General features: G+C 47.3%; 1 protein-coding gene across 8 annotated transcripts in view; it reads left to right on the top strand.

The window, feature by feature from the left end:
- Nucleotides 1-15,914, top strand: part of clasp1a (cytoplasmic linker associated protein 1a) — a 52,542-nt gene that overhangs the window by 20,429 nt on the left and 16,199 nt on the right. For 2 of the 8 annotated variants that reach the window (XM_077001750.1, XM_077001748.1), the window contains exons 9-23: nt 4,843-4,965; nt 5,427-5,506; nt 5,634-5,726; nt 5,835-5,980; nt 6,575-6,710; nt 6,893-6,963; nt 7,076-7,135; nt 7,625-7,702; nt 7,811-7,978; nt 9,888-9,934; nt 10,118-10,288; nt 12,586-12,693; nt 13,606-13,632; nt 14,363-14,518; nt 15,420-15,527. In XM_077001750.1, coding sequence (XP_076857865.1) covers nt 4,843-4,965; nt 5,427-5,506; nt 5,634-5,726; nt 5,835-5,980; nt 6,575-6,710; nt 6,893-6,963; nt 7,076-7,135; nt 7,625-7,702; nt 7,811-7,978; nt 9,888-9,934; nt 10,118-10,288; nt 12,586-12,693; nt 13,606-13,632; nt 14,363-14,518; nt 15,420-15,527 — 1,572 coding nt within the window. Of the gene's footprint in view, nt 1-4,842; nt 4,966-5,426; nt 5,507-5,633; nt 5,727-5,834; nt 5,981-6,574; nt 6,711-6,892; nt 6,964-7,075; nt 7,136-7,624; nt 7,703-7,810; nt 7,979-9,887; nt 9,935-10,117; nt 10,289-12,585; nt 12,694-13,605; nt 13,633-14,362; nt 14,519-15,365; nt 15,528-15,914 lie in introns of all 8 variants that reach the window. The other 6 variants (XM_077001755.1, XM_077001749.1, XM_077001754.1 and 3 more) reach the window with 5 other exon arrangements.

Below are 15,914 nucleotides of genomic sequence, written 5' to 3'. Positions count from 1 at the left end.
ATAATGAGCTCTGTGTCTTATTTGTCTTTAGGTGCTAGCTTGAAAATTTTCCTTTTATAATGTTCTTGTACTAACCCACATCTTTTCAACCAACAACCTAAAATATAAAGCAGAAAGATTTTCAGTACTGGCGTTGTTTGCTTGGCTATGACTCTGAAGAGTGCTTCACCTCGCACTGTGCTGAGTAACGCTGGCTTGTTCAGGGCGAACAGGGGCCTGTCTTTGTCAGCCCTAAAGGGGAGTTTGCCTCTCAGTTGCACCATATGACTCTGTAGTGCGGAGAGGCGATTGGTTAACGGTGGATGGGTAAGAACATTTGCTGTTAATGTTCTGCAAGTGTTGTCTGATCTGGACGACTGGACTGGTGACTTGGTTGTATCGGGCTTTATTTAACTCTTGCCTTTGACTGGAACGTTCAGGGATGTACCACTGGGATTGGGAATCTGGGAATTTTTTCAGGTAGGTGTGCACATTGTTTTTTTGGTTGTAACATTGAGGATAATGAGGACAGAATAAGGTTTTCCTATGCAGTGGAAGGGGAGTAGCCTAATGGCTTACGTTCACTATATTACTGTCAGTTGAAAACTTTGCCTCCTACACGCATGTACCCGACTGTGTGTTGTTCCTAGGACTGGATGCACCAACAATGTGTAGAGTGCCTGTTTTCAACAGTTTAAAATGTAAATAACCACAACGGTATTAATGATTATTTATCCTGGGCAAGCACAATTAGTTTGTATAGAACTTATGGGGGTTGAAGAACCCATTATCTGATGACCAGATCAGCATGGTGTTGGCACGAGCAGTCGAACCAGAACACTTGGTCTCCAGCAGCTGTGTGTGAAGGGTTAACGCCACAGCTGTAGCACGTTGGGAATAAGCAGTTTGTCCACTTCCTAACGGTTTAGGCAGAGGTCCAGCGCAGATAGTGTTACAACACCGAGTGGCTAATGTGGCCTAAAATGATAGCAGTATTTTCTAGACTTATAACGTTTCTGGTCAACTCCCTTCTTCTGAGCTGCTAGACGTGTAACACGGCCAAAGGACATTGCCCAAACCACCAGTGGGTGAGCATTGCTCTCGGCTGCCCAAACCACCAGTGGGTGAGCATTGCTCTCGGCTGCCCAAACCACCAGTGGGTGAGCATTGCTCTCGGCTAAGTGTAGGTGATCTAAAAGATGAGAATGAATCTGTGTTTGGTCAGTTGATTCTCCATGTTCTGACCCATACACCCTTTTGATTCTCCATGTTCTGACCCATACACCCTTTTGATTCTCCATGTTCTGACCCATACACCCTTGTTAACACTTGCCCTGTTGGCGACACAGTGCACACACTCCTCATTCCACCCTACTGCCGTCATATTCTCCATGGCCATATTTAGCACCCAACATCCATTCTCTGAACAGAGCGATTTTTGCATTTGAGTTTGAATTTGTTTGACGTCGGGTATCGTTTGCAGTAATCGATGGACTCTTCTCCTCTTCCTCGTTACCTCCAGCTAACTGGACATCTTCCGCTCCAGAGAAGGACACGTTCATGATTTTCTATTCCTATGCCCAGAGGCTTATTGCAGAAATATAGATTGAGTTGTACTGACACCAGATGGTTATGGGGGGGGGGGGGGGGGGGGGGGGGGGGGGGGAGCTGGTACTACACTATGTAGTGTCTGGTGGCGGTTTTGGATCTTGCTTGTATTTGCTCTTGACCAAAAGACAAACATTGGGCAACATTTTAAAAACATTTATAAAACATTTCGGGCAATAATTTCAGCAGAGTCAATACGACCAGACATGGAAAAGTATAATGGGGGTTTGTTTCTGATCGGTCATTTCAACACAGGCGTCCTTATGGAACTGGAGATGTTGTTCACCGACAGGTGGCAAGCTCAGCTGGTGAACAGCGTTAACACCCCCCTCAGCATTAACAGCCCCTCAGTCGCTTCTGGCTTTGCTTCTAGTGGTGTGTCTGGTTTATTCCTTGACCCGATTTGATCTCAGAAATAATCTACATAATCTAAAATATATATTTGCTCAGGATTTTTGTATTTTATAGGGTTTTATTGGTATTTAATACCAAGTTTTAAAAATACCGTTCTTGAAAGAGTGCTGTGAAGTTTTCTAAAGCCCGTTTTAAACTGAAATCAGTAGTTCTGATTGTTCACTACAGTGCAGAGTTCACTAATCACTATTGAACTGGGCTTGGGGACTGAACTCAGCCTGTGCTGCAGGGGAATCTAAATGGGCCCACACCACGTCTTTGATTGGTACTGCCACGAGCGTCTGGAGATGGTCATGACTCACGTGAAGTTACCAAATTACTGCAGAAATCAAGTTCAGAGTGAAAAACGTAGAAGTGGGCATGGTGAGTGGTGCCTGCTTTATCTGGGATCTCGAAGTAAGATACAAACAAATGGATAGATCTGTTCTCATGTAGGTTTTCACTGTAGTGTGGCTGTATTTAATTGTGCTGTATGTTGGAAACGAAGTGGTCTGTTCACATTTTTGTAGGTACAGCTAAATTTGGTGATGCTTCTAGGCAGCATAGTAAAGAATACTTATGTAGATCTAATCTTTTCCTTCTCCTGTTGAGCAGAAATGCAGGGACTTCACTGTAGATGTTTAAAAACTCACTAAGCTCCCCCAAATTCCCAAATGGCGGTCTCGGAGGATTATGAAGATGACCTAAAAAATGACCTACAAAGAGGTCCAGACTGCGTTGATGAACGGATTCCATGAGCTGCAGTACTGCTTGGGTTCTGAACTCCGCAGAGAAACGGAACGGTGTATAGAGCAGCGTTATCAGACCGGCCTGTTGAAGAGGTGTACCAGGCCCTGGAAGTGGCCAACGAGTCCTGTGTAGATCTCTAAGCTTGTATAGCCAATGTCTCAGACCTCTCACCGTCATGGTTGCTTTATACCTTTTGTGGACTTCATGCCTTTCGTGTCATTGGTCCGACTTGGACAGCTTTTGCATGTTTGTACCAAACGTAAGGGTCATTTTATTTGTGCTCTATGCTTTTAGCTCGGTGGGTTAGAAATGGATGCTTTTCGTCAAGCTCTTGATATTTGTTGGTTTTTGTATGGGAGGACCTGTATCTGTGGGACAGCAGATCTCCTTGGCTCCTTCCTGTTTGCCTAATGTCTCTTCCCTTTGTCCTTCCTTTGCTGTTGACGCACAGCGAGTGTGCCTGAACTGTCACACACACACACACACACACACACACACCCCAACGAGAAATGGAGATGCTTTATTTGACAATTTCACTGCAGAATATTTTCTGTATGAGTTCATCATGCACCATGTTGCACTTTTAACTCGTACCAGCAGAGGGAGCTATGCGATTGTTGACATGATCCCAGGTCCTGTGGTGTCGGCACAGCATTTCTTCATGGATGACTAATGTGTGTTTTGTAATTGATTCCCATCATTCATTTTCTGCATACAATGCCTTTGATGCAGAAGTAGAGAATCACTTATGTGGGGTTTGGGATTGTCTTGTGATGAAACGTGCTCTCTGACATTTTGTATTCTTTAGGCTTAGACTATGGTAATCAAAACATGTCAGCAAGACAATTGGTGCAGATTGCTTATCATCGCATTGCTTGCGCCACTGTAACATTGGCCGTTAGGAAACAGATGGAGAACAGTTTGATTTGATCTTTTCCCACAGATCCCAGTGGAAGCAAGTTCATTTCACTTCGGTGACTTCTCAGATTAATCAGCCTAACATTTGTGTCACCCACTGATCGAGCACTGCTTAGACTGATTTGGTGAGAATGCTAAACACTTTGTGGTGTTTTGCTCCTTTTAAGGTGTCTCATCAAAATGACCTTTGGTGTGGAAAATTGGATTCTGTCATTAAATCCCATGCGCATAAATCATCTCCAGCCCTTTTAATATATTGCCTTTTTACAGTAGGTTTACTCGGTTACTTTCTAAGTAATGTGACATTTCATTTCCAATGCTTGAGCCATGTGAACAAAGTGAATTGCTTCAGTTGGAAGGTTATCTTGACAACCGTCTGGACACGTCGGGTAAGTAACGATGTGTCTTCACGCTGTTTAAAAAACGTTCTGCTTCAACAAAACTATTGCAGATGCGGTCTTGTCACGTGTTTAGCAGAGAATCTGCGGTCTCTACTTGCTCGGAGGCGTCTCTTGTTGAAGAACTCTGTAACTGGTGAACATTGTAACCCCTCTTCACACACTGATCTGGTTGTCAGGGTTACTGAGTGCACGACCACTCCCAGTGGCAGATAGCAGGCCGTGATGCAAATAAGGCTGACATCAGAGCGTTGGGATTGATCTTGGCCAGGAGGGGTGCGTCCCTGCAGGCTTTGTCACCGTGCATTCACGAGCCTGCCCCAGTCTTACCTCACCTGGACAACCGGGATGGTCACCGCCGGCGTGCCTCGTTAGAGCCCGCTCACAGTGGTTCTTAATTTTGGTAGCGTGGAGACAGGAGGGGGGATATCTGCTGTCTGCGACGTCCAAAATTAGAGCGGGGAAGTGGCCCGACTGACAGCATGCTGAGGAAGTTGGTGTGCAGGAAGCTTTGTGCCTGTACGCTGCTCTGCTCTCCCCATTTTCACTCCTCGTTGATTCTGGCCGAGGTTACGAGCTGCTGCGGTTTGTGAGATGGCTGCCGACGGAACAGGCAGAGTTTTGTAGTTTGTGCTGTGATGGTCAGCCAAGCGTTTCGTCACAATGTGCTTCTGAGAATCCAGACGACTTTTCACATGAAAATCTTGTGTTACGGGACTAAAAGTGCAGCGTGTTTTGTAAATGGCAAACGTGTTTTGATGGCACGCCGATTAGTAGTTGCGTCTCTCTTCCGCAGATAAGAACTTTGATGATGAAGACTCTTCCTCTTCCTCCAAGTGCTTCTCCAGCAGCAGCAAACGCGGGGGTAACATGGGCTCCATGAGACGCCCCAGCTCCGCCTCGGGTCCCCGGGCTGCAGGTAGGCCACACGCCCCTTCTCCACCGCCACAGTGACCGCTCATGTAGGGCTTCGTGTTGGGGTTATGAGCCACTGTGTTTGTGGGGGAGTTTGTTTGTTTGTTTTTATCCAGGTATTTGTGCAGTGGGTTATGCTCAATACTGCCTTAGTTTAGTATTCAAAGTGCAGTTATATTTCAGCACTGGATTTGCATTGAGAATCTTTTTAGGCTGGACATTAAGGGGTTTAGTCATAGGTCAGAATAAATAGATGTTTCTGAAATAATTTAATGTGACCCACTGTTGGGGAAGGAAGAACTTCTTTTTCACCTCTGAACTACATGTTTACTGCCTATTATGTCTGTTGTCTTTTACACTATTAGGAATATAACTTTTTTTAATCAAATGTGAAGCTTTATTTCCAAGTTCAAATGAATCCATATTCAACAACAACAAAAAAGCTTAGACCAAGTGGTTGTGCAGCAGGGAAGGAGGCAGGCAGTGCGGGTGCAGTGGATGAGGAGGACTTCATCAAGGCTTTTGAAGATGTCCCCGCTGTGCAGGTAAAGGCGCACGCGTGTTCTTGGGCAAACCTGAAAAGCAGAACCAATCGTGTCTCCTTTCCTTTTTGTGCATTTTACACATTTTACTATTTGCAGCTGCTGTTTATGTGTGGTGTTGTGTGGGCAGATCTACTCCAGCAGGGATCTTGAAGACGCCCTGACCAAGATCCGTGAGGTGTTATCGGACGAGAAGCACGAGTGGGAGCAGAGAGTGACCGCCGTAAGTCACGCTGTCTGGTGACCTTCTGCACCGTGGTCATATCTTCACAAAGGCTCCGTTCTGTGTGGATGTGGCTGTTGAAACTGTTTTTTTTTAATGTCCACCTAGTTGAAGAAGGTGCGATCACTGGTCCTGGCTGGAGCTGTCGAACACGACGGTTTCCTTCAGCAGCTCAGACTTTTGGAACCGGCCTTCAAGCTGTCTGCAAAGGACCTGCGCTCTCAGGTGGTGCGTGAGGCGTGCATCACCTTCGGGTATGAAGCATGCGCACACGCCCTTCCAGCCTCTCTCATTCAAAATACATCACACACGGCCCACGTTTGCTGATCCTTTATTAAATGGAGCTCATAGGTTTTAAAAAGTCAAACGATATCTGAAAGTTTGTGGCGTCGAATGAAAAATAAGCCTCCGTTATGAACAGAAAATCGTTTTTCAAAACTTCTGTCAGCAGTTGTCGTCTTCCGTTACGTATTCCATCATTTCTGGTCCTGTCCTTTTAAAAGTTTTACCATATCATGCCAGCTTTAACACAGAGACGTATGTTGGGTTTCATAAATTTGTTATGAATTGCTGTGATGGCGAATGTTCCAATACAGCTCTGTAATTAATTTTAATCTTAATGTATTTCTAATGAGGTGCGACTGAACGGAGCAGAGCACTGAGTAGAGTGTTTCATCTAAAAGAGCGCCCGGGTGATGGATATATAAACAGACTTCATGTTTTACTGAACAAGCATCATATTTTACTGTCGTCCAAATGTCTACCTGATGCAGTTTTGCCCAAACCTGTGATTAACACGCCCCTCCTTCCCCTGACTTCTGATTGACTCAGTGTCCGTCTTTCTTCAGGCACCTGTCCTCGGTGTTGGGTAACAGGTTTGACCACGGAGCAGAGACCATCATGCCCACGTTGCTTAATCTTGTGCCCAACAGCGCCAAAGTCATGGCCACATCTGGCATGGCTGCCATCAGACTCATCCTGCGGGTGAGTGTGTGTGTGTGTGTGACTGAGTGAGTGAATAGGGTGTGGCTTCCCTGGTCCGGCCTCAAAACCCTAGAACGTTTTAAAGTTAGGCTTATGGAGGACCTAACTTTAAACTATGGGTAGCTCACCACAGTTGGACACTACACGTCTGGGCTCATGTAGGTCTTTGTTCTTGCCCACAGCACACACACTATTCACGCCTCATCCCCATTATCACCAGTAACTGCACGTCCAAATCTGTGGCTGTTCGCAGGTAAGCCCATTATCATATATGTGCATAAAGTAACACTACTTCAGGATTTCTTGTATATAATAACTATATATTTTTTATGTATAAACTATATATGTTAAACTTTCTTCTTCAGACGCTGTTATGAATTTTTAGACTTGTTGTTGCAAGAATGGCAGACCAACACACTAGAGAGGTGAGTTCATCAAGACAGAACTGGATAAACTACCCTGATTTCAACTCCTACGTGTGCATGTGGCACGCGTGTTCACGTGGGCGTCTCACGTGTTCTGCAGCTCGCGTGACATTTCACTGGTATGAGGGGCTTGTCTGGTCTCGGCTGAATGGGCAACTGATGATGATTTTTTTTTTTTCGTGGGGCTTAATTGATGAGCCCAGAGTGGGTAGCAACCACGCGTCCGTGCTGTTTCCATGGCAATGTTCCCCCAGAACTCTTTTATAAGGAGCGCTGGTCTCCCTCTCTCTCTCCTTTCTCTCGGGACGACCTGTGCGGTGTACTGAGAGTTGGGGACGGTCTGGGGACAGATCCAGGGAGGCTTTCAAAGACTTGGGGGAGTTCCTGGCTGTTAATAAAACAAGCTGTGGGATACTGAGCAAACACTGCTGTGGTGGTAGTTGTCGGTCGGTTTGACGCGCGCTTAGCCATGTTCCCCTACTACCCCAGGCACATCGCCGTCCTCACCGAGACCATCAAGAAAGGGATCCATGATGCTGACTCGGAGGCCAGGTCCATAGCCAGAAAGTAAGTTTGGGAATTGTATCATTTTGTTGAATGTTAGAATTATTTTTTGGTTGTTTGTCTTTTTTCTTGTTTCATGTCGAAACGTGAATTAATCTGCCTTAATCACAGGTGTTACTGGGGGTTCCATGGCCACTACAGCCGGGAGGCGGAGCATCTGTTCCAGGCGCTGGAGTCGTCCTATCAGAAGGCCCTCCAGTCTCACCTGAAGAGCTCCGATAGCATAGTGTCACTACCTCAGTCCGACCGCTCTTCATCCAGCTCCCAGGAGAGCCTTAAGTGAGAGAGAGACACACACACACACACACACACACACACACTTCAGAGCACTCCGTGGTGATGGACAGGGAATGGGCAATGCAGATTTTCAGAACTTTGCATGTTTGATGCGATTGGGCCATAGGTGGTGATGGTATCCTTCACTGATGCCTACTGCTGTAAGGAGACTTAATTAAACTGCTGTTGCTAGAGTATATCGAAAGCCCAGCTTTAATCTTTAAAAGGTGATTTTTCACTTTGATACATCATTAGTGTTGGAGTGGCACTAATCTCCGTTTGCGCTGGTGTGATTGCTCATAGGTTCTTTAGCCTCTGCTATGGCAGCATGTGTCATGATTTGATTGGTGTGTTTCCCAGTGTAATGATCCCTCGCTGGGTATTTGGCAATGATCTCATCTCTGCTGTTGTGCCGGTAGTGGTATTATCCGTTTAGAGATGGTGAGATCATCACTGCCTCTGCTCCAGCGTTCTCACTCTCATCTGAAGCATCTAGATAGAACCTCCGTCCCTACGGCCGCTCTTCCTAAAACCAGTGGGCATATTTTGTTCACAGACATGCCAAGCCGATGCTTTGATGTCTCTCCCGTTTAGTCGAGTTGGTCAAGGCAGATGTTGTAATGAGTGCTGTCATGGCTTTTGTGTGTCTGTAGGTTGAGGTGTTTCCTTCACGAAACGCTTGAAAGCTTTGAACACACACCAGCGACCCCTTAACCAGTGGCTGAACGCTGTTCCTTCCAGTTTGGTTTTTGTGCCGGTTGTTATTTAGCATGGCATTGCCATAGCAGCCTTGTGTTTTGAATGTGCCCCCCCCTCTTCCAGCACTGGAGTTTACCACACTGGTGGGCTTCTACAGATTGTTCACCTTCATGTGCTACTCGCAGCGTTTGCTGTGGTGGAGAAATGGCCGCATGTTTAGACTTTACGCGAGGCTGCCACATTGAGGCACAGGTGTGGTCCCACAGGCAGGTGAAATGTCCCCTTGATGCCGAGTTGGAACCTAGGAAATCATTTAACGTTATGGTTGCAGTCTGGTTGCAGGCTACCTCACAAAACAGGGTCGATATCGTCCAAAAACCTCGAGTTTAATTACGGAACTAATTATTTGTGGGCATTTCCCCAGGTGCTGTTTTCGTTAAATCTTTAAGCAACACATTTGTACTTTTATGTGGGGGGGTCTGTTTTGTTTTGTTTTCTTTATTTGTATATCTCACCATGTAGGTAACGTTTCTGAGCAATAACATTTTCAGGTCCTGCTGTTATTCTGGATGTGAATAAAGCCACATTTATTGGTCTAAAGCCACCATGACCACTGCTGTAGTTTTAGTGAAACCGAGTGTCTGTCATCTGAGTGTTTGAGGAGTTAAAAGGAGAAAAAAAATCATATTAATGTTCTCAGCTGTCAGTATGATGATTAAAAAGATACATATTTAATACGATGAGATGAGAAGCATATGGGTAAATGAGTGTCAGAATGGCAAGCTCCTATGATGGGAGTCCAGCATACTAGTGATCAGTGTTGGGAACATTTACTTTAAAAAAGTAATTATAGTTACTCACTACTTGTTCAAAAAAGTAACTGAGTTGGTAACTTAATTACTATATAATAAAAGTAACTTGTTACCAGGGAAAGTAACTATTTGCATTACAGTCAGTGCTTAATTTGTAAATCAAATGATTCCGGAATGCAAACAGCGGACAACATTAAATGTTACCGGATTGAGGCAGACAGTTACCGGAAAGCACGCTTCAAAATTAAAGAGTTCCCGGATCCTGTTGTTCCGCCACACAACAGCAGGGCTGCGTCAAGTGGCGGAGGGTGGGTGGAGGTTTGGGTGGAGGTGGGTGGAGCTGGCGTGGGCTGTGCTGGCTTCATGCTGAACTCAACACCTCTCTTCTCTCGTCTCCTCAGCCGGCCCCTGTCTGTGAAGAGCGTGATGGGCAGTGGCATGACCAGAAGTAAGTACCTCGTCCAGCTGCTCACATACACGCTCTCTCACACACACACACACACACACACACACACACACACACACACACACACACACACACACACACTAGACCAAATGTCCTACACGTTATGTTTGACGAGGCAGACGTCTGATGTCTCGTCTCACTCTCTTCTCTGTCTCCGCGTCCCAGGTAAGGTAGTGAGCTCCAGGGCCCCCTCCACCCCCGGCTCCCTCCAGCGCTCACGCAGCGACGTAGACGTCAACGCCGCCGCCAGTGCCAAGTCCCGCATGGGCGCCGTGCCCTCCCCCTCCTCGTTCGGCTCCGCCTCCGCCCTGCCCCCGGGCTCCTACGCCTCCCTGGGTAAAGCCTCCGACACCCCAGCACACGGCACTCGGCCCCCACACGTACCTCCTCCACCCTCATCCTTAATTAAGACCCATAAACCCACTGGCTTTCACAGCTCCTGCAGCCCGTTAATGATGGCCACGCGCACCAAAGATGCTATTAGTCTGTGCTGTGATGAGGAACCAATAGCAGTCACTGAGGACTCTTGGCATTTTTAGGCATTTTCATTATAAAAGTCAACGGTCCCTGTTCCCGTTTCTGGCCCTCTTGGCTGAAGCCCGCCCCAAATGGGTTAGATCATTTATGAGCTTTAATGGATTCCTGTTGGAGTCGTTTTTAATGTCACTGTAACTAACTTTGCAAAACTTTAGAGTCTCATCTTTGTGTCACTGCATTCTTAGCTGCTCCGGTCGTGTCGTGGGTTAGTACCGGTTCTCGTCTCCTCCCGTGGATCTTTAATCCATGACGTATGATGCATAATCTTGCTTCCTTCCCCCGCTCACAGTCGCAGCGAAGTCCCGCCCCCCTCCCCGGGCTCCACGCAACTCCACCCTGCCTCACACACTACCTCCACCCTAACTGCCTCTAATCTCCCGTCTCCGCCCTGCCTCACACACTACCCCCACCCTAACTGCCTCTAATCTCCCGTCTCCGCCCTGCCTCACACACTACCTCCACCCTAACTGCCTCTTATCTCCCGTCTCCGCCCTGCCTCACACACTACCTCCACCCTAACTGCCTCTAATCTCCCGTCTTCGCCCTGCCTCACACACTACCCCCACCCTAACTGCCTCTAATCTCCCGTCTCCGTCCTGCCTCACACACTACCCCCACCCTAACTGCCTCTAATCTCCCGTCTCCGTCCTGCCTCACACACTACCTCCACCCTAACTGCCTCTAATCTCCCGTCTCCGCCCTGCCTCACACACTACCTCCACCCTAACTGCCTCTAATCTCCCGTCTCCGCCCTGCCTCACACACTACCTCCACCCTAACTGCCTCTAATCTCCCGTCTCCGCCCTGCCTCACACACTACCTCCACCCTAACTGCCTCTTATCTCCCGTCTCCGCCCTGCCTCACACACTACCTCCACCCTAACTGCCTCTAATCTCCCGTCTCCGCCCTGCCTCACACACTACCTCCACCCTAACTGCCTCTAATCTCCCGTCTCCGCCCTGCCTCACACACTACCTCCACCCTAACTGCCTCTAATCTCCCGTCTCCGCCCTGCCTCACACACTACCCCCACCCTAACTGCCTCTAATCTCCCGTCTCCGTCCTGCCTCACACACTACCCCCACCCTAACTGCCTCTTATCTCCCGTCTCCGCCCTGCCTCACACACTACCTCCACCCTAACTGCCTCTAATCTCTGCCTCCTCTTCACCCCACACTCCCTGCTCTTGTTCTTGCCCCAAAGATGGTGCGTCTGGTAAAATGGATGGTAAGATTCGTGTGTGTGTGTGTGTGTGTGTGTGTGTGTGTGTGTGTACGTGTCTTGGTCCTAGCTCCGTGCTTTCGGAGAGTTTTAGACAGTGCTGTTCTTTTTGTGTCTCCTGTATGTTAACAGCAACTTCACGTGGTGGCCCTCTCTCTGCATGACTTGTCTGCATGGTTTCCCCAACTCTGTAAAATCACCCTTTAACAGTCAGCAGTAACATACCAGCCTTACAAGTGTTCTGTAATATTACCACCTGTTTTATCATTATTAAGTACAGTCATTATATACAGGATTGATCAACACAGGCCTCTTCAAACCATTATTTTTTTCCCCTAATGGCTGTAGTGTATTTTTATAGAATGTGCTTCATTGTCCATTTGCACAATGAGAAACTCGAAGGATATTGAGGTGTTTTTCTTTTTAATAAAAAAATTATAATCTTTGCATCCACTTTCCATGCAGTCATTACCTCACAGGGCTCATCACTTTGTTGAGCTCTGAGTTGATGCAGAGAAGAACCCTACCGCTACACAAGATAAACACACAGATAAAACATTCAGCATTCAGCAGTCAGGGACTTTTTGTCCATGTCGTACCAGCAAAACCCTCATGGCAATGCAGGTTTTTCAACAAGACGAGGTGGTATTTTTCTAAGCATGTCACCCACACTCTTTGTATGGTTTCCACTCAAATAACTTTTTGTTTCTTGAGTCTTTTGTTTCTCGAATGTTAATGACTCTCCTGCCTTTTAAACGTCTGTGCCGTATAGAACAGCTTCTTCCCTCTTTGTATTTGTGTTCCCCCTGGACCTCCGCCGTTCTTGTGGTGCGTCTGTGTTGCTCTGACGCTTTATTGCTCATGTGACGCTCAGGTCGCGTGCGGACGAGACGACAGAGCTCCGGCAGTGCTGTGGGCGGAGCCGCCACCGTGACGGACAGCCGTGGGCGGAGCAGAGCTAAAGTGGTCTCTCAGTCTCAGCGTAAGTGCGTCTTCTCACACGCATCTCCCAAGCGGCATCAGCAGACGTCATCGTTTATCCCACAGGCCCCTGTCCCGAATGTGCGGGAGCACCATCTTCATGTCAGGAGTAGGGGCGTAACGGTACACAGAAGCAACTGTTTGGGTCATACCACGGTTCGGACAATGGGGGGATGCAAGATGGCTAGGGGTCTTCATTTATTTCAGACAGAGTAGCGCAAGTTAGTTTGATCCACCTAATGTTCTATATTAACCTTTTGTGTTAGTTTGCTTCAGGCAGTATTTAAAGGTTATGCTTAAATATTAAAAGCTTAAGCACAACCCTCACAAAAACGCTGGGTTGTAGAGAGGAACATTTTCACCTTCCAAATTAGTCGAGATATGTATGGTGGTGTGAGTTTGTTGTTTTTCTCTCTGATATTTGACACACATTGATGTCAGATACGTGTTGTCCACTGTGAACACGCAGCTAAGATCCTGTTGTTATTGGCTTGTAGATTAAGGTTTCCGGGTGGAACTGGTGCTTGTGACATTTTCATCAGCGTTAGATGCATCGGTCTTCACACAGACTACTGCGCTGTTTCCATATGACTGCATGAACCAGCTCGTAATGTTTGTACCGTTACGCCCCTACCAGCCAAGCATTAATCCTGCAGTATGGCGCCTCCTGCTGGTCAAATATCCCCACCTTTCCGTTGGCTGTTTTCAGTGTTGTCATAACACACACTTGCTTCCTGCTGAAGGTGGTTGGTGAACATGTGAAGGAAGCAAGGCTCCTCTGCCCAGCTGAACTCGCCCGTTAATGCACGGATTAAAAACGTCTTGCCTGGTGCATGCTGGGTAATGTTACACTGAGACTCTTTTTGTAACTGGCTACTTTTCACCTGTCCTACGGTTTGCCTCCATACACAAGGATCCAGATCAGCTAACCCCACTGGTGGTAAGACCCTAAATCCTCCCCAGCGACGCTTCATCGCAGACCCCTGCATGACCTCACCCTGCACTCGTCTCCTCAGACGTGTCTAGCATGTGCCGTGCTGGCTTCTTCTTTTCTTTTTTAGAAAGTGGACAGTTTCCCTTTTTGTTGGATTGTCACATTTTTATTCCCCCACCACACACTTTTTTTATGTATTTGTTCTTAAGTTATTTATTCCATGCAAACATTCTCATGGATCTGTGAACTGTGTTTAGTTGTTTCACATTTGTTGCTCAAATGTTGTGTTTGTCTCCCTAACGCTCACAAGTAAATCTGGGATCAGAGTAACAATCAAAACAGCAAAGCTAAAGTCTCATAAGCTGCCTTAGGTGTATTTGCAAATGCAGAGGCATACGTGGCATCTTCAAGATGATGTATTGACATTGTATTTATACAGTGCCATTTTTCCTAGTGGAAATACATGGTCAAGAGAAATGTGTAAAGATGATCTGGAGTGGGGAAAATGTCTTGTGTATCTAGTCTGCAATGCTGATAAACAGTGTAGCTATTATGTTGAATCCTGACAGTACTAAGTACAAAAAAATATTCTGATCAGTAGTTTGGATATGTTGTGCTTTCAAGAATATAAATTGTAGTCTCAGGGCAGGACGGGTGTGTTCCTTACCATCCCAGTTGCTACAGCGTATTTGGTCCGTCATTAACACTTGTGTCGTACCGATTTCTTCCTGTGTAGCCGGAAGCCGTTCCAGCTCCCCCGGCAAGCTCCTGGGACACGCGTACGGCAGAGTCCCGCGGGCCGTGCCCAGCGCCGCTCCCGCGGACCCACGCGCCAGGGTCCCGAGAAGCCAGGGCTGCAGTCGAGAGACCAGCCCCAGCAGACTGGGCCTCGGTAAGAACACGGACCCCAAAAGCCTGCGAGATGCCTGCAGTCTTGTTCTTCTGTCTTACCCAGAGTGAAGTCTGATTCTCTTACAAGAAATCTGAGGTCCTCACAAGAAAGGGTTTTTTATGGCAAATTTTGTAGATATGTCTTGACATGTCTCACTTTTGCAGCCATTCATAATGAAATCCAGGTTGTTTTAAATGGTTTAAATTAGTTCAAGGACATCCTAGGTGAACAAGATCGGTCCAGGGCTTTGGGATGATGCCTCTCTGAGGAAATCCAGCTATGTGTTTGGCTCGGCCTGCAGATCAGCGTTTGATTGCTCTTGTCTGTCTGACTCTTACTGGCCCTTTGCTCTTGTGATTGATTTTCCTATAACTGAAGAATGGTGAGGATGATTAATCAGCTCCTTCCATTTCTGCTGTGTCATCAGCCTTGCCACTGTGCGCTGAGGTCATTGTCTCTGTTCATCTTTCATTACAAGTGTGTACACATTTTGGAAAAGCTGCTTCTTTTAATGTGACTAGGAGATGTATCGGTTTGACTGAGATTAGTATGAGCACATCAATGCACCTCTGATGGTTTTCTTTTGGATTTTTTGAGCAGGACAAGCCGTGCAGTTTCTTATTTTATATTTTGATACTTCAGTGGCAGTATTGTGTGGGTGTGTGTTCGTTCGCTACACAATACTGCGGTCTAGTCTTTTTGCTTTCAGCGCCTAACCTCTGAAACTGTGACACTCCAGGACTTCCTACCACAAGAAGCACCTCACCCCCACCTCACCCCCACCCTGGTCATGACTCGGGCCCCTCTGCGGCCTCACTAACCTGCCCTAACCTCTGTCGTCTAACAGCCAGGCTGTGTGGTAAAGCTCTTCTTCCTGCTGCTTCTCCTTACCGCACGCTAGCCCGGAGCAGCCGCATCCCCCGGCCCAGCGCCAGTCAGGGCTGCAGCCGTGACACCAGTCGCGAGAGCAGCCGCGACACCAGCCCCGCCCGGGGCTTCACGCCGCTGGGTGAGTAACGTCGCACGGGCGGACGGGTGGAGCCCACACCCCTCGTCCCCTCTCCTCCAGCAGTCCTCCGCCACACCCCCCTGCGCCCTTCCTGGCCCTTCACTGTGGGTCTTCTGCCTCACCATGCCCCCCCCAGAAGCTGCACCATCATCTTGCTGTCCGTCTCTTTCTTGCCTTCTGTTTTGCATGTTGATGTTCTTCGGTTCAACAATAATCACTGCTACTAATGTCCTTTTTAGAATAACTGAAAATCTTTTTGTTTTTCTTTCCTTCTTTAATAAACATGTTTTGACAACACATTAATAAATGATGCAATTAATTACTTAATGGATAAGCAGAAAGCACTGAAGGTGGTTCTGGTCCTTCAGAGTGCAGAGGGACAACGCA

Source organism: Brachyhypopomus gauderio, chromosome 4 (genome assembly GCF_052324685.1).
Source record: "Brachyhypopomus gauderio isolate BG-103 chromosome 4, BGAUD_0.2, whole genome shotgun sequence".
Classification (NCBI taxonomy): domain Eukaryota; kingdom Metazoa; phylum Chordata; class Actinopteri; order Gymnotiformes; family Hypopomidae; genus Brachyhypopomus; species Brachyhypopomus gauderio.
Note: the sequence above shows the minus strand (reverse complement) of the source record. Positions and strands in the feature narration are given on the sequence as shown.